Source organism: Populus nigra, chromosome 15, assembly GCF_951802175.1.
Source record: "Populus nigra chromosome 15, ddPopNigr1.1, whole genome shotgun sequence".
NCBI classification, from domain to species: domain Eukaryota; kingdom Viridiplantae; phylum Streptophyta; class Magnoliopsida; order Malpighiales; family Salicaceae; genus Populus; species Populus nigra.
The window spans coordinates 14317843-14330952 of NC_084866.1; the positions used below are offsets into that span (position 1 = coordinate 14317843).

The 13110-nt window shown below is 30.8% G+C and overlaps 2 protein-coding genes across 7 annotated transcripts; one reads left to right on the forward strand and one right to left on the reverse strand.

Moving 5' to 3' along the window:
• Positions 1 to 2140: 2140 nt before the first annotated feature.
• Positions 2141 to 10168, forward strand: LOC133673694 (oxysterol-binding protein-related protein 4B). 3 transcript variants are annotated; one of them, XM_062094558.1, is made up of 7 exons: positions 2141 to 2354; positions 5126 to 5281; positions 8297 to 8542; positions 8638 to 8734; positions 8840 to 9125; positions 9251 to 9353; positions 9610 to 9730. In XM_062094558.1, the coding sequence occupies exons 1-7, from the start codon at positions 2352 to 2354 to the stop codon at positions 9616 to 9618; spliced, it is 900 nt and encodes a 299-aa protein (XP_061950542.1). In that variant the 5' UTR covers positions 2141 to 2351; the 3' UTR covers positions 9619 to 9730. The 3 variants fall into 3 exon arrangements, with proteins under 3 accessions (XP_061950542.1, XP_061950541.1, XP_061950540.1); XM_062094557.1 differs by having other exon boundaries at positions 2143 to 2354; positions 5153 to 5281; positions 9664 to 10168; XM_062094556.1 differs by having other exon boundaries at positions 2144 to 2354; positions 9664 to 10168.
• LOC133673696 (uncharacterized) lies at positions 10077 to 12068 on the reverse strand. 4 transcript variants are annotated; one of them, XR_009835039.1, is made up of 3 exons: positions 11404 to 12066; positions 10867 to 11063; positions 10077 to 10701 (listed from the first exon to the last, which is right to left on the reverse strand). XR_009835039.1 is itself a non-coding variant. In XM_062094559.1 (2 exons), exons 1-2 carry the CDS (start codon positions 11901 to 11903, stop codon positions 10554 to 10556), a joined length of 648 nt encoding a protein of 215 aa, XP_061950543.1. In that variant the 5' UTR covers positions 11904 to 12068; the 3' UTR covers positions 10077 to 10553. The 4 variants fall into 4 exon arrangements, 2 of the variants coding, with proteins under 2 accessions (XP_061950543.1, XP_061950544.1); XR_009835040.1 differs by having other exon boundaries at positions 10077 to 10716; XM_062094559.1 differs by lacking the exon at positions 10867 to 11063 and having other exon boundaries at positions 11404 to 12068.
• Positions 12069 to 13110: the final 1042 nt, after the last annotated feature.

Below are 13110 nucleotides of genomic sequence, written 5' to 3' on the forward strand. Positions count from 1 at the left end.
AAACATATCTCGAATGAGTAACATAATCATGGATGCGAAACTATAGATTTTCATTACCACTTTTTCATTTTGTACTCGATATGGTTAATATTAATTATTTTAAAATGATCTAAAAAACCTTATAGATAAATAAATTTTATTGATTAATAATTCTAAAATTTAAACTTATAAAATCAAAAAAGAAATTAATATTTTAAACCTACTCATTGGGGTTTGTGAATCTTAGTGATAAAACTTATAAATTAACTCGATCATAAACAATCACTAATTTTCATCAGAAAAAAAAAATCATTGAGAGTCCCATTTTGAAAAAATGTCAACATGTTTATTAAAAAAATAGTTTATCCTAATCATGAATCCAGCCAGTGCTATTATATAAATTAGTAGAATTAGTTGGACCGAAGGGTTACAATAATTATTTTTTAATTGAAGGACTAGCCCACTAAGTTAATAATTTAAATAATTCTCAACTACGAAATTAATTAAAAGATTAGTGGCACAGGTGAAACATTCATTCATGGTCCCCTTAAAGCATTTGGTTTGCTTTAATTTTTTTGGCCTGTTTTTGCTGAGGGCCACAAGGCCATTAGAGAGGATAGGGAATAGTTGGATTGTCAATATATATATATATATGCGCGCGCGTATGAAAAAAACCTAGCCACATCTATTTTTGTATCAAAGTTTAAAATACTTTCACAGTAAATATATCACTCTTGAATATTGTTCGTCCATATACAATTCAATTACTTTAAGGTTTGGATTAATTTAGGTTAAAAAAATTAAAAAAAATACCTGATTGACCAGATAATTCAGTTTAATTTGATTAAAATCTAGTTATTAATTCATTGATTTTTTTTAATTAAGATAATATTTTTTTTATCATTTAAAAAAAATTAAGATCAATCTTCACCTATAACTTGCTGCATTTTAAGTTTTAAAACCATGCTCTAGAACCTAAATCTTTCGTACTGAATATGTATTTTTTAAATAAATTTTTGGAGACATGTTAGTATTATTTTGATGCTGTAATGGTTTCTTGTAATATAATATATTAATTGATCCACATGAACCTGTCCATATAAAAAACTTTAATGGCTGATTAAGCTACTCTTCGTTAGGGATTCCCAGGTATTTTGTTAACGAAATGAAATTATTTTGTAAAGGTTATATTGTGGTGTGAAATATATATTTTTTAAAATGTATTAAAATATAATATTTTAAATTTTTTATTTTTAATATCAACACATTAAAATTATCAAAAAATATTAAAAAACCATTAATTTAATATTTTTCAAGACATATTCAAAAGTAAAAATTACTACACTTCTAAACCAAACTATAATTTAAAGTTAATTTGTCAGTAAGTAATACATAACTCGATGAATAACTTATTATTTTAATATTAAAAAAATAGAAATAACAAAATAAAACATAATATCTTGTTATTTTAACCAAATATTTTTTTTAATCTAAATATTTTGCATTGAAACATAAACCAAACATAATAATTGAGTTAAAACATCTTAATTTTTATTAACGGGACATCTCCTTGAATATTTTTTGTAGTTTGTTAATAAAGTGACATTAATTATTAACAATTTTGATTCCCAGTAATTAAGAGAAATGGATGGTGAGAGTTTATCGAAATAAATTAATTTAAAACTCTTCCTCCCTAATTTATCCTGAGCCAAGATGGGGAAATTGAAGAAAATCTTGTGCAAAAAATAGAAGAAAGGAAAACAAGGAAAAGCAAATGATGTCCAATTTGCTCTTTGTGGGGGAGAAAAAAAATGGAAAACATGACCTGTTCTTCACAATTAATTAGCTACATAAAAGGAAAAACTTACCTTTCAATTATTTTTTTAAAAAACTTGTATTTGAACACAAAACTATATTTTCTTGTTTTTTCTTTTTTTCTGAAATAATTATCTCCAAATTTACACTTCCTTAACATCTTTGGGCTAGACAACAAGATAAAATTCCTCCATATATATTTTTGAAATATTTTACAAGTTGAACTTGAAACTTCCAAATACAAATTCCAGAAAGTTATCAATCATTTTTAAATACCATCCATCCTTTCCTATTTAAATATATCATTAATTAAATCATACTCTAATTAATCAAGTGATCTTGACAATAAACACGCCAACACCCTCTCCTAATCTTTCTGTGTTGGTACCCGAACCCTATAAAAACACCATTTTACTTTGCAAGAAAGCACTCCGTCAAAGCTCTTTCAACTTCAATCTCCCTCCCTCCCTCCCTCCCTCTCTCCGAGCAGAAGGACGTGCCCACCATCGTCGCTTCTCTGTAGAACCAAGCCTCTCACCAGTCTCCTCTCCCATCAAATGGTACGTACACATCAAATCTTCTCTGTGAAAATTTACTTTTCATATATATGATCATGCATGGTGGGTCAAGGTATACCAAACCCGCTTATTTGTATTGCCTCCCCTAGCTATTTCAAGAAGCTCTCTTGTGGGCTATTCCCATGTTTTGTCAAGGAAAAAAAGAGCTGTTTTCCGGTGAGTAAAAGCTGTTTTTCAATAGGCAAAAGTAGTTTTCCGGTGGCTCTATATTTCCGTGTGCAAGATGGTATTGATTCCTGTGAAAGCTTTACTAGTTGTCATGCTTAGACTATTTTAGTGGCATGTATTTTGGCATCTTTCTACCTTTTTTTATAGTTCTTCGATACAAATGTAGAGAAATATGCCTCCAAGGTTGCTACTACCCAGGAATAGCAAATATTTTATTACTACACTTATATGAAATAAACTGTTATTTTATTATGCATCATGTATGATTAACAAGGTTAATCAATCTTTGACATATTATAATTTTTTCTTTGATTTTATTTCTCTCTCTCCCACCGGCATATTTAGAGAAAATTATTATTAAACCTGGTTTGGCCAGTGACAACCCAGAATCTATTCTACTGAAGACTTGGCCTAGATTGGAATAATCGAGGTGGTAGCTAACTTATCCCATCAATCCGTTTGATTGGCCATGTTATAGACTTGGAATTAATAATCTTGCAGCAAAATTCAATGTATAATATTTGCGGGTTTGTTATTTTTTGATGTAGAGTGTTTTTTTTATTTATAAATACATTACTTTTTTTTATTTTTAATATTAGCATATTAAAATTATCAAAAAATATTAATTTAATATTTATTTTAAAATAAATATATTTTTAAAATGTAGTTGAAAATACAATACCGCACTGTAATGTTTTTAACGTTTCTCATATAGGCTGAAAGTTATGCTTAATGGATGAAAAAATATTTAATATATTAATTTCTTCTGGTAAGTTAAACCTCTTGATGATAGATGCATGCCTATAATTAGATTATGACTTCACCAATTAATCCTCTCCCAAACTCGCACCACAAATTAAAATAGCTTCATTAATTTCTGCCTGCCTGCCTGCCTGCAATTAATATGCTAGTCGTTTTTGGCCTGCCGAAAGAAACAAAACAGAGCCAAAAAATAGTATAATTCCATGTTCATTATAACATTAGCGCACCCTTTTTGGATATTTTCACATAGTTAGTATTATGTTTATTATTTGGGGTTTTTTTTTTATCAATTTATATTAATTAAGCATCATTTTATAGCATACATTTGCACATCAAGGGGTATGTATTAATGAACATTGAAAAAAAAACTAATTAAAAAATATCTAAATATTCAGAGTTTAATTAATAAAATATTTCGATTTAAACTTAATTGAAAATGAGTAGTATACAGGCTAAAGATTAAATTGAGGTCTCACCTTAGTATTTTGTTGCTTAGAATAAATAACCTTATTGTCTTATTTTTTAGTATTTTCCCCCTTCGACTATATATATATATATATAACATTGTTGATTTGATGAATTAGTCTTTCATGTTACTTAATTTACTTGCCTTTTGCAGCCAACTTAGAAAGCTCATGTTGGCTACACCATCACTTTTGCTTAATTATAGAATATTTCTAATTTTAAATTCTTAATTGGGTGGCTAAGAATGGATTTTAATCAAGAAAGATGGTCAACATTTTCAAAACGTTAAAGATTTCGGTGCCCATAAGATCATTTTCAGACAGCAAATCTTTTTTTTCTTCAATACCTTTTTCTTTGCTTCTGCCCGAAGATTAATTTGGTGCATGAATGGAGTCTTTTCTTTACGTTAATTGTTTTCTCTCTTGCTTGTGTTAAGTGTCAAGCATGGAAGCAATCTTCCTTGATAGAAACCTTTTTTCTTTTTTTTTTTAATTTCTTAATCTTAAAAGCAGTTCAAATCTTAATTATTCAACGATAAGATTACTGATTGAGATGTCATGAACTCTCATATTTATTAAATAAATAAATAATTATAAATAAAATGAAAAAAATTATGAAATACTATTAAGCTTCACATTGTCATAACACACACACAATATTGTAAGAATAGTGAATGAAAAAAAGAAGAAGCTTGAAATGAATTAGGATAAGCATCATGGATGTAAGCACCACAGCCAGTCAAACACTCATTATTCCCTTTTCTTGCTTAGAGAGTACAAGGAAAAATATATTGACTTTCTGTTTCTTGTATCGAATGAGTATGAATTGGACCCAATCAAAGAAATTATAATCAATACAACAACTATTATATTCTGTAAGTACTTAAAAATATAACTTGTTTAGTTTACTTAATTAACCATTATTTTCAAATTTCCTTTTCTTTTAAGTTATTAACTCTGATTAGTCTAAGATCCATTTCAAGAATCGGATTATAAATTAATGGGATTAAATTTATCAATTCTAAATTGATTTTTTTTTAAAAATATAACCCATATCATATATTTAGCTGGTAGGATTTCATGGATATATTTGTTAATATGATAACGGTTGCAGTTTAAAGTATTTTTTTCTCAGAAATATATGAAATAATACTTTTTATTTTTTTAAAATTATTTTTGACTCCAACACATCAAAAATATCTAAAAAATATTAAAAAATACAATTTTTATCATGATTCTAAACACACCAAGATTAAGTTAGTGGCTAAATGGAGTTTGATAAATGTGATATTTTAATAAATTTTAGTGGCATAATCTTTATTATTTGAGTGATTAGTGGGGGTGGATAACATTTTACAGGTCTCTGAAGGCAATGATAATATCCAGGTTGTCCTTACCAAGCCTTTATCAGTGGAAGGAGATGTGGCGGCTGATTACAAGGCTCCTAATCTTGTCCAACGCATGTTAAGCCTGATTAGAAATATACGGCCAGGATCGGATCTCACCAACTTCCAGGCAAGTCAGGTTTTCTGTCATTTCCTGCTATTATAAAACAAATCTTCCACAATTTTCTTTCGCGGTTTATTTTTTCCCCTTTATTTTAATTCATGTTCCTTTCGTGTTTTGTTTGCAAAAAACAATATTTTAATTATTTATGCTCTGATATTTTGGTCCTTAATTGTTACTTGTAGATCATTGCAACACCACGCGCCTAAGTATTATAGTTGTCTGAGTAAAACTTGAGTAAAACTTCTTTTTTTTTTTTTAATGAAAACCATAATTTTACTAGAATTAATTTAGATTGAGTTTGCCTAAGTTGAATGAGTTTCTTCAATTAATATTTTATTTACTTTAGTTATAAACTTTGTCGAGTCATGCTTTGAATTTCAAGTTTCTTGAATCAATTTGAGAAACTAGATTGAATTTAATAACCGTAATTGCTGTGAAACCATGATTACAAAATACCTTTATTTTCACATTAACTCATGATAAAAATTAGAATAAACTAAATAAATTTGATAAATATTGATTATTTTTCTAGAAAATGAGTTGAAGGCCCATCAACCAAGCAATTATTAACATGCGTGCGGTGCCAATATTGATGATGTAGCAAAACTTTGAATCATTGCCGACAATAGAGTAAAGACTAGAAACTTTCTTAGACTGTATTTGAGAAAAAATCATTATTTAGGGATTAAAATGAAAATATTATATAAATCGATTAATTTGTTTGAGAAAATATTATATAAATCTCTATAGCTCACTTGATAATACTTAGGATGATTGAAGTTGTATAAATATAATGAATATGAGATTTTATATTCTTGTGCAAGAATATAAAGGTTTAATTCAACACAACTTAGAGTATGTTAATTCATGATTTCTATTTTTTTTTTGAAATAGCTTCTATATCATGTACATGTATATTCATAATCTATTTTTAATTTTGCATTAAAGAGAGCTATATATATGTTTCCAAAAGAAACTAGCCATTTCTAGCCATTAGAATATCTTTGACGTCTAAAGCGGTCGACTGGTTCAAATGAACATATCATTCGGTCGACTAGTTCCTGCAAAATTTCCAGGTGTTCATCATGAACAAACATTGGTCGACCTATTCATTTGGTATGCCCAAATAGTTAACTAGTTCAGCTTAAAAACCAATTTTGACAGTTTCAAACCTGGTGAAACTTGAATCGATTAAATTTTATCAATTCTAGTTATGCATGCAATGTGAAGTTTGTGAGTTCATTTTAGTTTGCTATTGTGTAAGATATAAAGATTTAACAATAAGCTTTACAATGAATCCTTAATAGCTAAGTTTTCACTTGCTTTGCATCTTAGACTTATTGATGAATTTATTCATTAAATTCCAAATGTTTGTTGATGTGATCTTTATATAAAACTTGTTTAAACTTAATCTCATTTAAGCATACCATTAGTCTCCTTTTCATTTAATTGTTATAATTAAAATACAAGATATTATAAATATTAATATGTGACCCATAGGTCAACAAAAGCCACCACCATCAAACTTTCCTCGTCGAATAGAATCTATCAACACCAAGTTTGACCATTTTTGTTTTTGGTATCGCGACAACCAATCATTTTCTCTCTCTTTTGTAGTTTTTTAGACAACTTTCTCTTCCCTCTCTGTAACTCAAATATTGAAAAATAAACAAAATAATTTTTGAACAAATAAAAATTATTGCAAATTTAAGGTGAGATATGTATTTTCTCAGTGTTTTAGTTTGGAGTTTAATTTCATATAATAAAATCATAAAATGATGTAATTGAAATAATTTTTTTTTTTAAAAAAAACCTTGGCAGGAGATTCATTGGTCATATGAATTGTGGCTGACCTATACTTTTTTTGTTTTTCTGAATTTGCTATTGTTCAAATGAACATTGAAACAATATTTTTGTTTTCAGTTTTTACAATCCTTGTCTTGCTAATTATGCTAATGCCATTATTTCCACAATAAAAATCGGTAGGTTGTTTAAGAACAAAAAAGATGAAGATAGTCAAACATGTTCTCTTGAATTTTTGTTTGAAAGGATATAAATTTGCTCTAAGTTGTTATAAAAATATATTTATTGTTATGTCTTTGACTCCATTCCTCCATCCAAGCATATTTTTGTCCTCTATGTATTTATACCTTATGTCATTAAATAATAACCAAACACACATAATAGCACATCTATGCTAAAATCATATTCTTTTTTTAATTTTCTTTTCTGAGGAATTACATATTTTATAGGTAATCACAATTATTAACAAATTGAATTATTATTGGGTAAACTATTTATGTACCCTCGTAGATTTATCAATATTTCACTTTTGTCCCTACAGTTTAAATGTTTTCAATTTTACCCTTATATTTTTTAAAAAGTTTCAATTTTATCCTTTACCACGAACTAAATGACAAAAATCTAAATTTTTCATATTTTTATTTTTATATTTTTTACTTTTCTCTCATTTTTTCCTCTCAAGTCCATATATAATTCATAATTTTCTTACAAAAACATTTAGAAACCTATAAAACCTCAAAAACCAAATTTAAAAAGTAGGCTATTTAAGGTCCCATTTGGTAGTGTGGCATGGCCACACTTAAAAAAAAATAATTTTTTTAATTCGAATAATTTTTTTATATTTTCAAATTGTTTTGATGTGTTGATGTCAAAAATAAATTTTAAAAAATAAAAAAAATTATTTTGATGTATTTTCAAGTAAAAAATACTTCAAAAAATAACTGTTACTACAATGCCAAACACTACCTTATCAGTTAGAAGTAACATCAAAACTTTTTGAAAAATTAGAAAGGTAATATTGTGAAATTTTAAACTAAGAGGTTAGAAGTGGAACATTGATGAATCTATAGCGGCAAGATTGAAGTTTACCCATTGTTGTCTCATACCTCATCTTGATTTTTTTTTCCCACTGGTGATTAATTACAGGAGTATTAATTTAATGTAACACATTCTTTTGGGCCAAAGTACTGATAATTGTGTTCATTTTGCCAAGTTCAGCTTCCACCTCTATTCAACATTCCAAAGTCCCAGCTCCAATGTTTTGGTGAATCAACCTACTGCTTCAGCAAAAATCTGTTGCAGCAGTGCAACAATGCTGAGAACTCACTGGACAGATTCACCTCTGTTGTAGCATGGAGCATATCTACTACACGTCCTCCCTCTTTTGGTGTTGCCCCTTACAACCCCATTCTTGGAGAGACTCACCATGTTTCCAGAGGAAGCCTCAATGTTCTACTTGAACAGGTACTTAAAATTCTCGTGAGATCCGATGGGCTTGGACTATACAACAGAGGGGGTATTATATCATATGATTGGATTCTTTTAATTCATGGTTTCAGGTGTCCCATCATCCACCAGTTTCAGCCCTCCACGCGACGGACGAGAAAGAAAATATTGAGCTGATTTGGTGCCAACAACCTGTTCCAAAATTCTATGGTAGGACTACTTTTCCCAAACTGCTTTAGCTTGCTTTTAGGTAACATGGATTTTGGTTTTCTTAATGATTTAGCAACTTGGTTTTATTTTTCATTGATTGTAAAGGCACAAGAGTAGAAGCTGAAGTGCTTGGAAAAAGGCAACTTAAACTCCTGAATCATGGAGAAACTTATATGATGAATTCACCAAAGCTCATGATCAGATTTCTTCCACCTCGGGTTGATTGGATTGGCAAGGTAAAAATTTCTTGCCAGGAGACTGGTCTTGAAGCTGAGTTATGCTACATTACCAGTTCTTTACTAGGACGTAGAGGAGAGCATCGCGTTAAAGGAAAGATCTACCAGTCTTCATCTATGAAGACCCTTTATGAGGTTGAAGGATACTGGAGCAGGTAGATGTATATTCACTCATGCACACAGAAACAAACTTCTTCTAGAATCATTATGCGTGTAAATAGTTTAAGATCAGTGTTAATCTCACTGAAAGATTCTTACTGAAATCACTTACTGAATCCAGTATTGTCAAAGCCAAGGACATTAATAGTGGCAAGGAGACAATTATATATGATGCAAAGGAAGTGTTCTCTGAGCTCAAGACTCCTATAGTCAAGGATTTGCAGGTAGCTTCATAGTTTATACTTATCGGTCGCTTGATATTTTTTTTGTTGTGCTTCTTATTAAGAGACTTTCAGAAATGACTCTTCTATATGACCACCAAAATCCTGATTTAGACTCAGAAGGTTGAGTTCTTTGTTTCACCGTGGCAGATAGATTTCTCTCTGTAGCAATCAATACATTGTCTTGCTGCAAAAAGGCTATTCTGCTGTGTTGAGAGTTTCAATATATTCTGATTTGTATCTGTAATGTGCATGCAAGGATACATGACTTGGTTTATGATGCTTGCATCCCGCTGGTTTCTTGTTTTGTAAGGGAATTTGGCCAACTGAATCAACTGCAGTGTGGAGTGAGGTGAGCAAAGGCATACTGAGCAAAAACTGGACGAAGGCAAGAGAAGCAAAGAGCACAGTTGAGGATAACCAGAGAAAACTTGCTAAAGAGAGGGTATCAAAGGGAGAAACTTGGGTTCCTAATCATTTCACTGTATCTGATAGCAAAGAAGATGGTTGGGACTGCTCACCTATTCAAGAAAGAGTCCCACCAGCCCCCATTGTTGTCCCTCTTTAATATTCTTTGATTTGTGGTAATCTAGCAGTTTACAATGAACAACATTTATGTGGTTTATCAGGTTTTAAGTCCCTTCTCTTGGTTTGTTCATGCGATTATTCTATTATCAGCAAAGAAAGGAAGGTTCTATACTTCCGTTAGTAGCTGGAGAACCTTCCTGTAAACAAGGTTTGAGCTTCATTGATTACAGTACTTCATCATCCTTAACCAAAACAGCAAATAAATTATGTGATTACTAGGTATTTTGCAACGAGAAGCTGTTTTCTTTCAAGCATTTTCCTGAAAAATTCGTGGTCCTTCCCTTTTCGCGTCCACAATACTACAGAGATTAGTGCAAAACCTGGTTCTTAGTGACCATTGATGGCAACTAGTTTCCTTGGCTAGCCATTCAGCTATGCGTTTCAGCTTCCACCAATAAGAGAAACAATTTTCAGGCAACCCGAACTATGTATCAAGTTACAGGATCAGATGACTAGTTTCGAAACGAATGTTCTGGTTAATCCTACAGCTAGATCCTCTATCACCAAGGCAGAGCTGAATTTTCAGGATTCGGTCAAGCCACGTTTAATCACCTACCCCGCTTTCTTTCAAACCATACTCACCAGTCGTCCTAACCTATGTTGCTTTGACGTCCTTCATTTTGCCTTATAGAGTACCCGTATCAGATATAGATCTATAGACACACGGAGACTCCAATTATATGGAAAGATTCGAAAACATAGGTATGCATGTCGGTTACGCCCCCATATCTGATATAGATCTCGAGTCCGAGCAATATAGACCCTGAAAATTAAGATGCTGTTCTTGATCAAAGAAGCATAACAAGTCTGCTTAGAACTTTTGTATACATGATTGTAATATTATCATATTACACTAACCCCAGAAACTACAGATGATAAAAATCTTAAACTGAAAAGGAACAAGAAGGTGGGTGGTATATAGACTCACAGTCGATTGTTGGGTTAAATGTTATGTATGTAAACCTTTATGCGTGCAGTCTCGAGTGATTCCCCAACATATATCTCCCTCCCTAACAAGTGGTATCGGAGCTAGACTAATGGTGGCAAGTATTTGTTTATTCGGATCTGTAAACTCTCATGCATATACGTCCAATTGAGTCTCCGATGTTGATGATCTTCCCAACACTTTCAGAATTTGGAATAGCAATACAATCAGGAAATTGAAATGATGAGGGTTAGAATGCAATATAAATGAAAAAGATTAAAAGCAGGCTAGGCACCATTTGTGTGCCTGTATATTCACATCGTATCCCTCAAATCTAATAGCAAGCTACAACTGCTAGAATACATCACACCTCAAACTTAAGCTTACAAATTATCATTTGCTGCATTTTTCAGAACTGCCATCCTCTTTTGGCTAGTTACAAGAATACATCACACCTCAAACTTAAGCTTACAAATTATCATTTGCTGCATTTTTCAGAACTGCTGTCCTCTTTTGGTTAGTTACAAGAATACATCATACCTCAAGCTCCTTTTCGAGGTCTCGAAATCCATGTCCTGTAGCTCTGATTCACTCCTCCGGTTGAAGGACTTCTCTCTGATGGTATCCAAAACCGGCTTCCATGACGTTCTAACCTGTGCTCTACATATCGGATTACTCTGGCCCAACGAGGAACTAGTTCCTGAAGACTTAGCCTGACCGCACCTGCTAGACTTTGCTATTGAACTGAGCTTCTTTACCAAAGCAAGAAAGTCCACAGGAGAAACATCAGGCTGCAGTATTGAGTATGGAAGCAAGAAGTAGAGTTGGCCTGTCTCTAGCTGAACATCAGGCTTCAATGGTTTCGATTCCGCAGAAAGAAGCTGCGCGGCAGTGAAGACAAGATTCCTTGAGGGTAATTGGCCTGTAGTCACTTGGCTAACTGACACGGGATTTTCAAATTCTTGTACATAACCATTGAAGTGAACTACTCGAATATTGTTGAATTTTGTAGATGATTTGCATGAAAAACAACCACCCATCTCTCCTTGTCTTCTCTCTTTCTCAATGGATTATAGTGTTTGTAAAGATTGGATCAGTATGTGTTTATGATTGAATATTGTGTGTGGCTTGTTATATGGAAATACTTTTTTGGCTAACCACTTTGCTATATTTTATTCCCATGTGAGACTATATATATTACTTTGTTTGCTACCAATCTGTGGAATGCGGAGTAGAATTAGGGTAATATGAAGTCATCAAGAAATTTCAAGATTCCTTTAGTGGTAAAATCACTTTCAACAGTACCACTAGAAATAAAGTTTGAAAGTTCTTCGCTAACCAAAATCAAAATCAAGATCAAAATCAAGGGGAAGAATGGATTTAAGATTCTTCCATATTTTTCATTGTTCTAGAAAAAAAAAATTATATTCTTCGAGTTCCAAGATGGTAATAGTAAACGCATATTTAGTAATGTAATATATATAATACTTTTTAAAAGTATTTTTTGATTGAAAATATATTAAAATAATTCGTTGTTTTTTTTTAATTTAAAGTTAAACGAGAATAGCATGGAACTAAATTTTTTGTTGATTTATCATTTTTTTTATAAACAATTTCAAAGCATATTGTACAAATTATTCCTCATTTTTACTATAAGGACAAAAATTGAGTGTTTGAAACGGTCAGTCCAATCCTCCCCCAGCTTGGTGGATGACTTGGATTGCTTGACTTCATTAGGAACAAAAATGTTGCCGTGGGGTTAGGGCTAAGCACAATGATTGAAAAAGTTTGATGTATGAATTGGATAATATTTTCATAAAAAAAAATAAATATTAATGAAAATATATACCCATTGGTTTACAGCTAAATTAATTCCTTCAAGTTGACGGGCAAGTTGCTTTAATTACTTTGATCCCTTCAGGAAGTAGTCCTTAGTCAACGAATAGTTTTTATTGAAGATAAAACATAACTCAGAAACCATAAATATAAACTTATTTCACTCTTTATTGTTTACAAAATTTTATATACAGCAGCACCTTATGGTATTTAAAATTTTATTGATTGCAGTATAAAATCTCTTTTTTTTAATAAGAAAACATGATATTAATTAAATGGAACTCTTAATTTATATATATTACCTTAATTATTTTTAGTTTATTGCAATTATAGATGGTGAAATGTAGGAAAAAAAACTCTATAAATTATGATTTGCAATAAAAGAGAGGCACAATATTTTATAATTGATTA

Coding starts and splice junctions, on each gene's coding strand:
- LOC133673694 (XM_062094556.1), top strand. Junction 8,543..8,637: donor TCAATGTTCTACTTGAACAG/GTACTTAAAATT, acceptor TCATGGTTTCAG/GTGTCCCATCATCCACCAGT. Junction 9,126..9,250: donor GTTGAAGGATACTGGAGCAG/GTAGATGTATAT, acceptor TACTGAATCCAG/TATTGTCAAAGCCAAGGACA.
- LOC133673696 (XM_062094559.1), bottom strand. CDS start 11,903: ATGGGTGGTTGTTTTTCATGCAAATCATCTACAAAATTCAACAATATT. Junction 10,702..11,403: donor ACCTCGAAAAGGAGCTTGAG/GTATGATGTATT, acceptor CTTAATTTTCAG/GGTCTATATTGCTCGGACTC.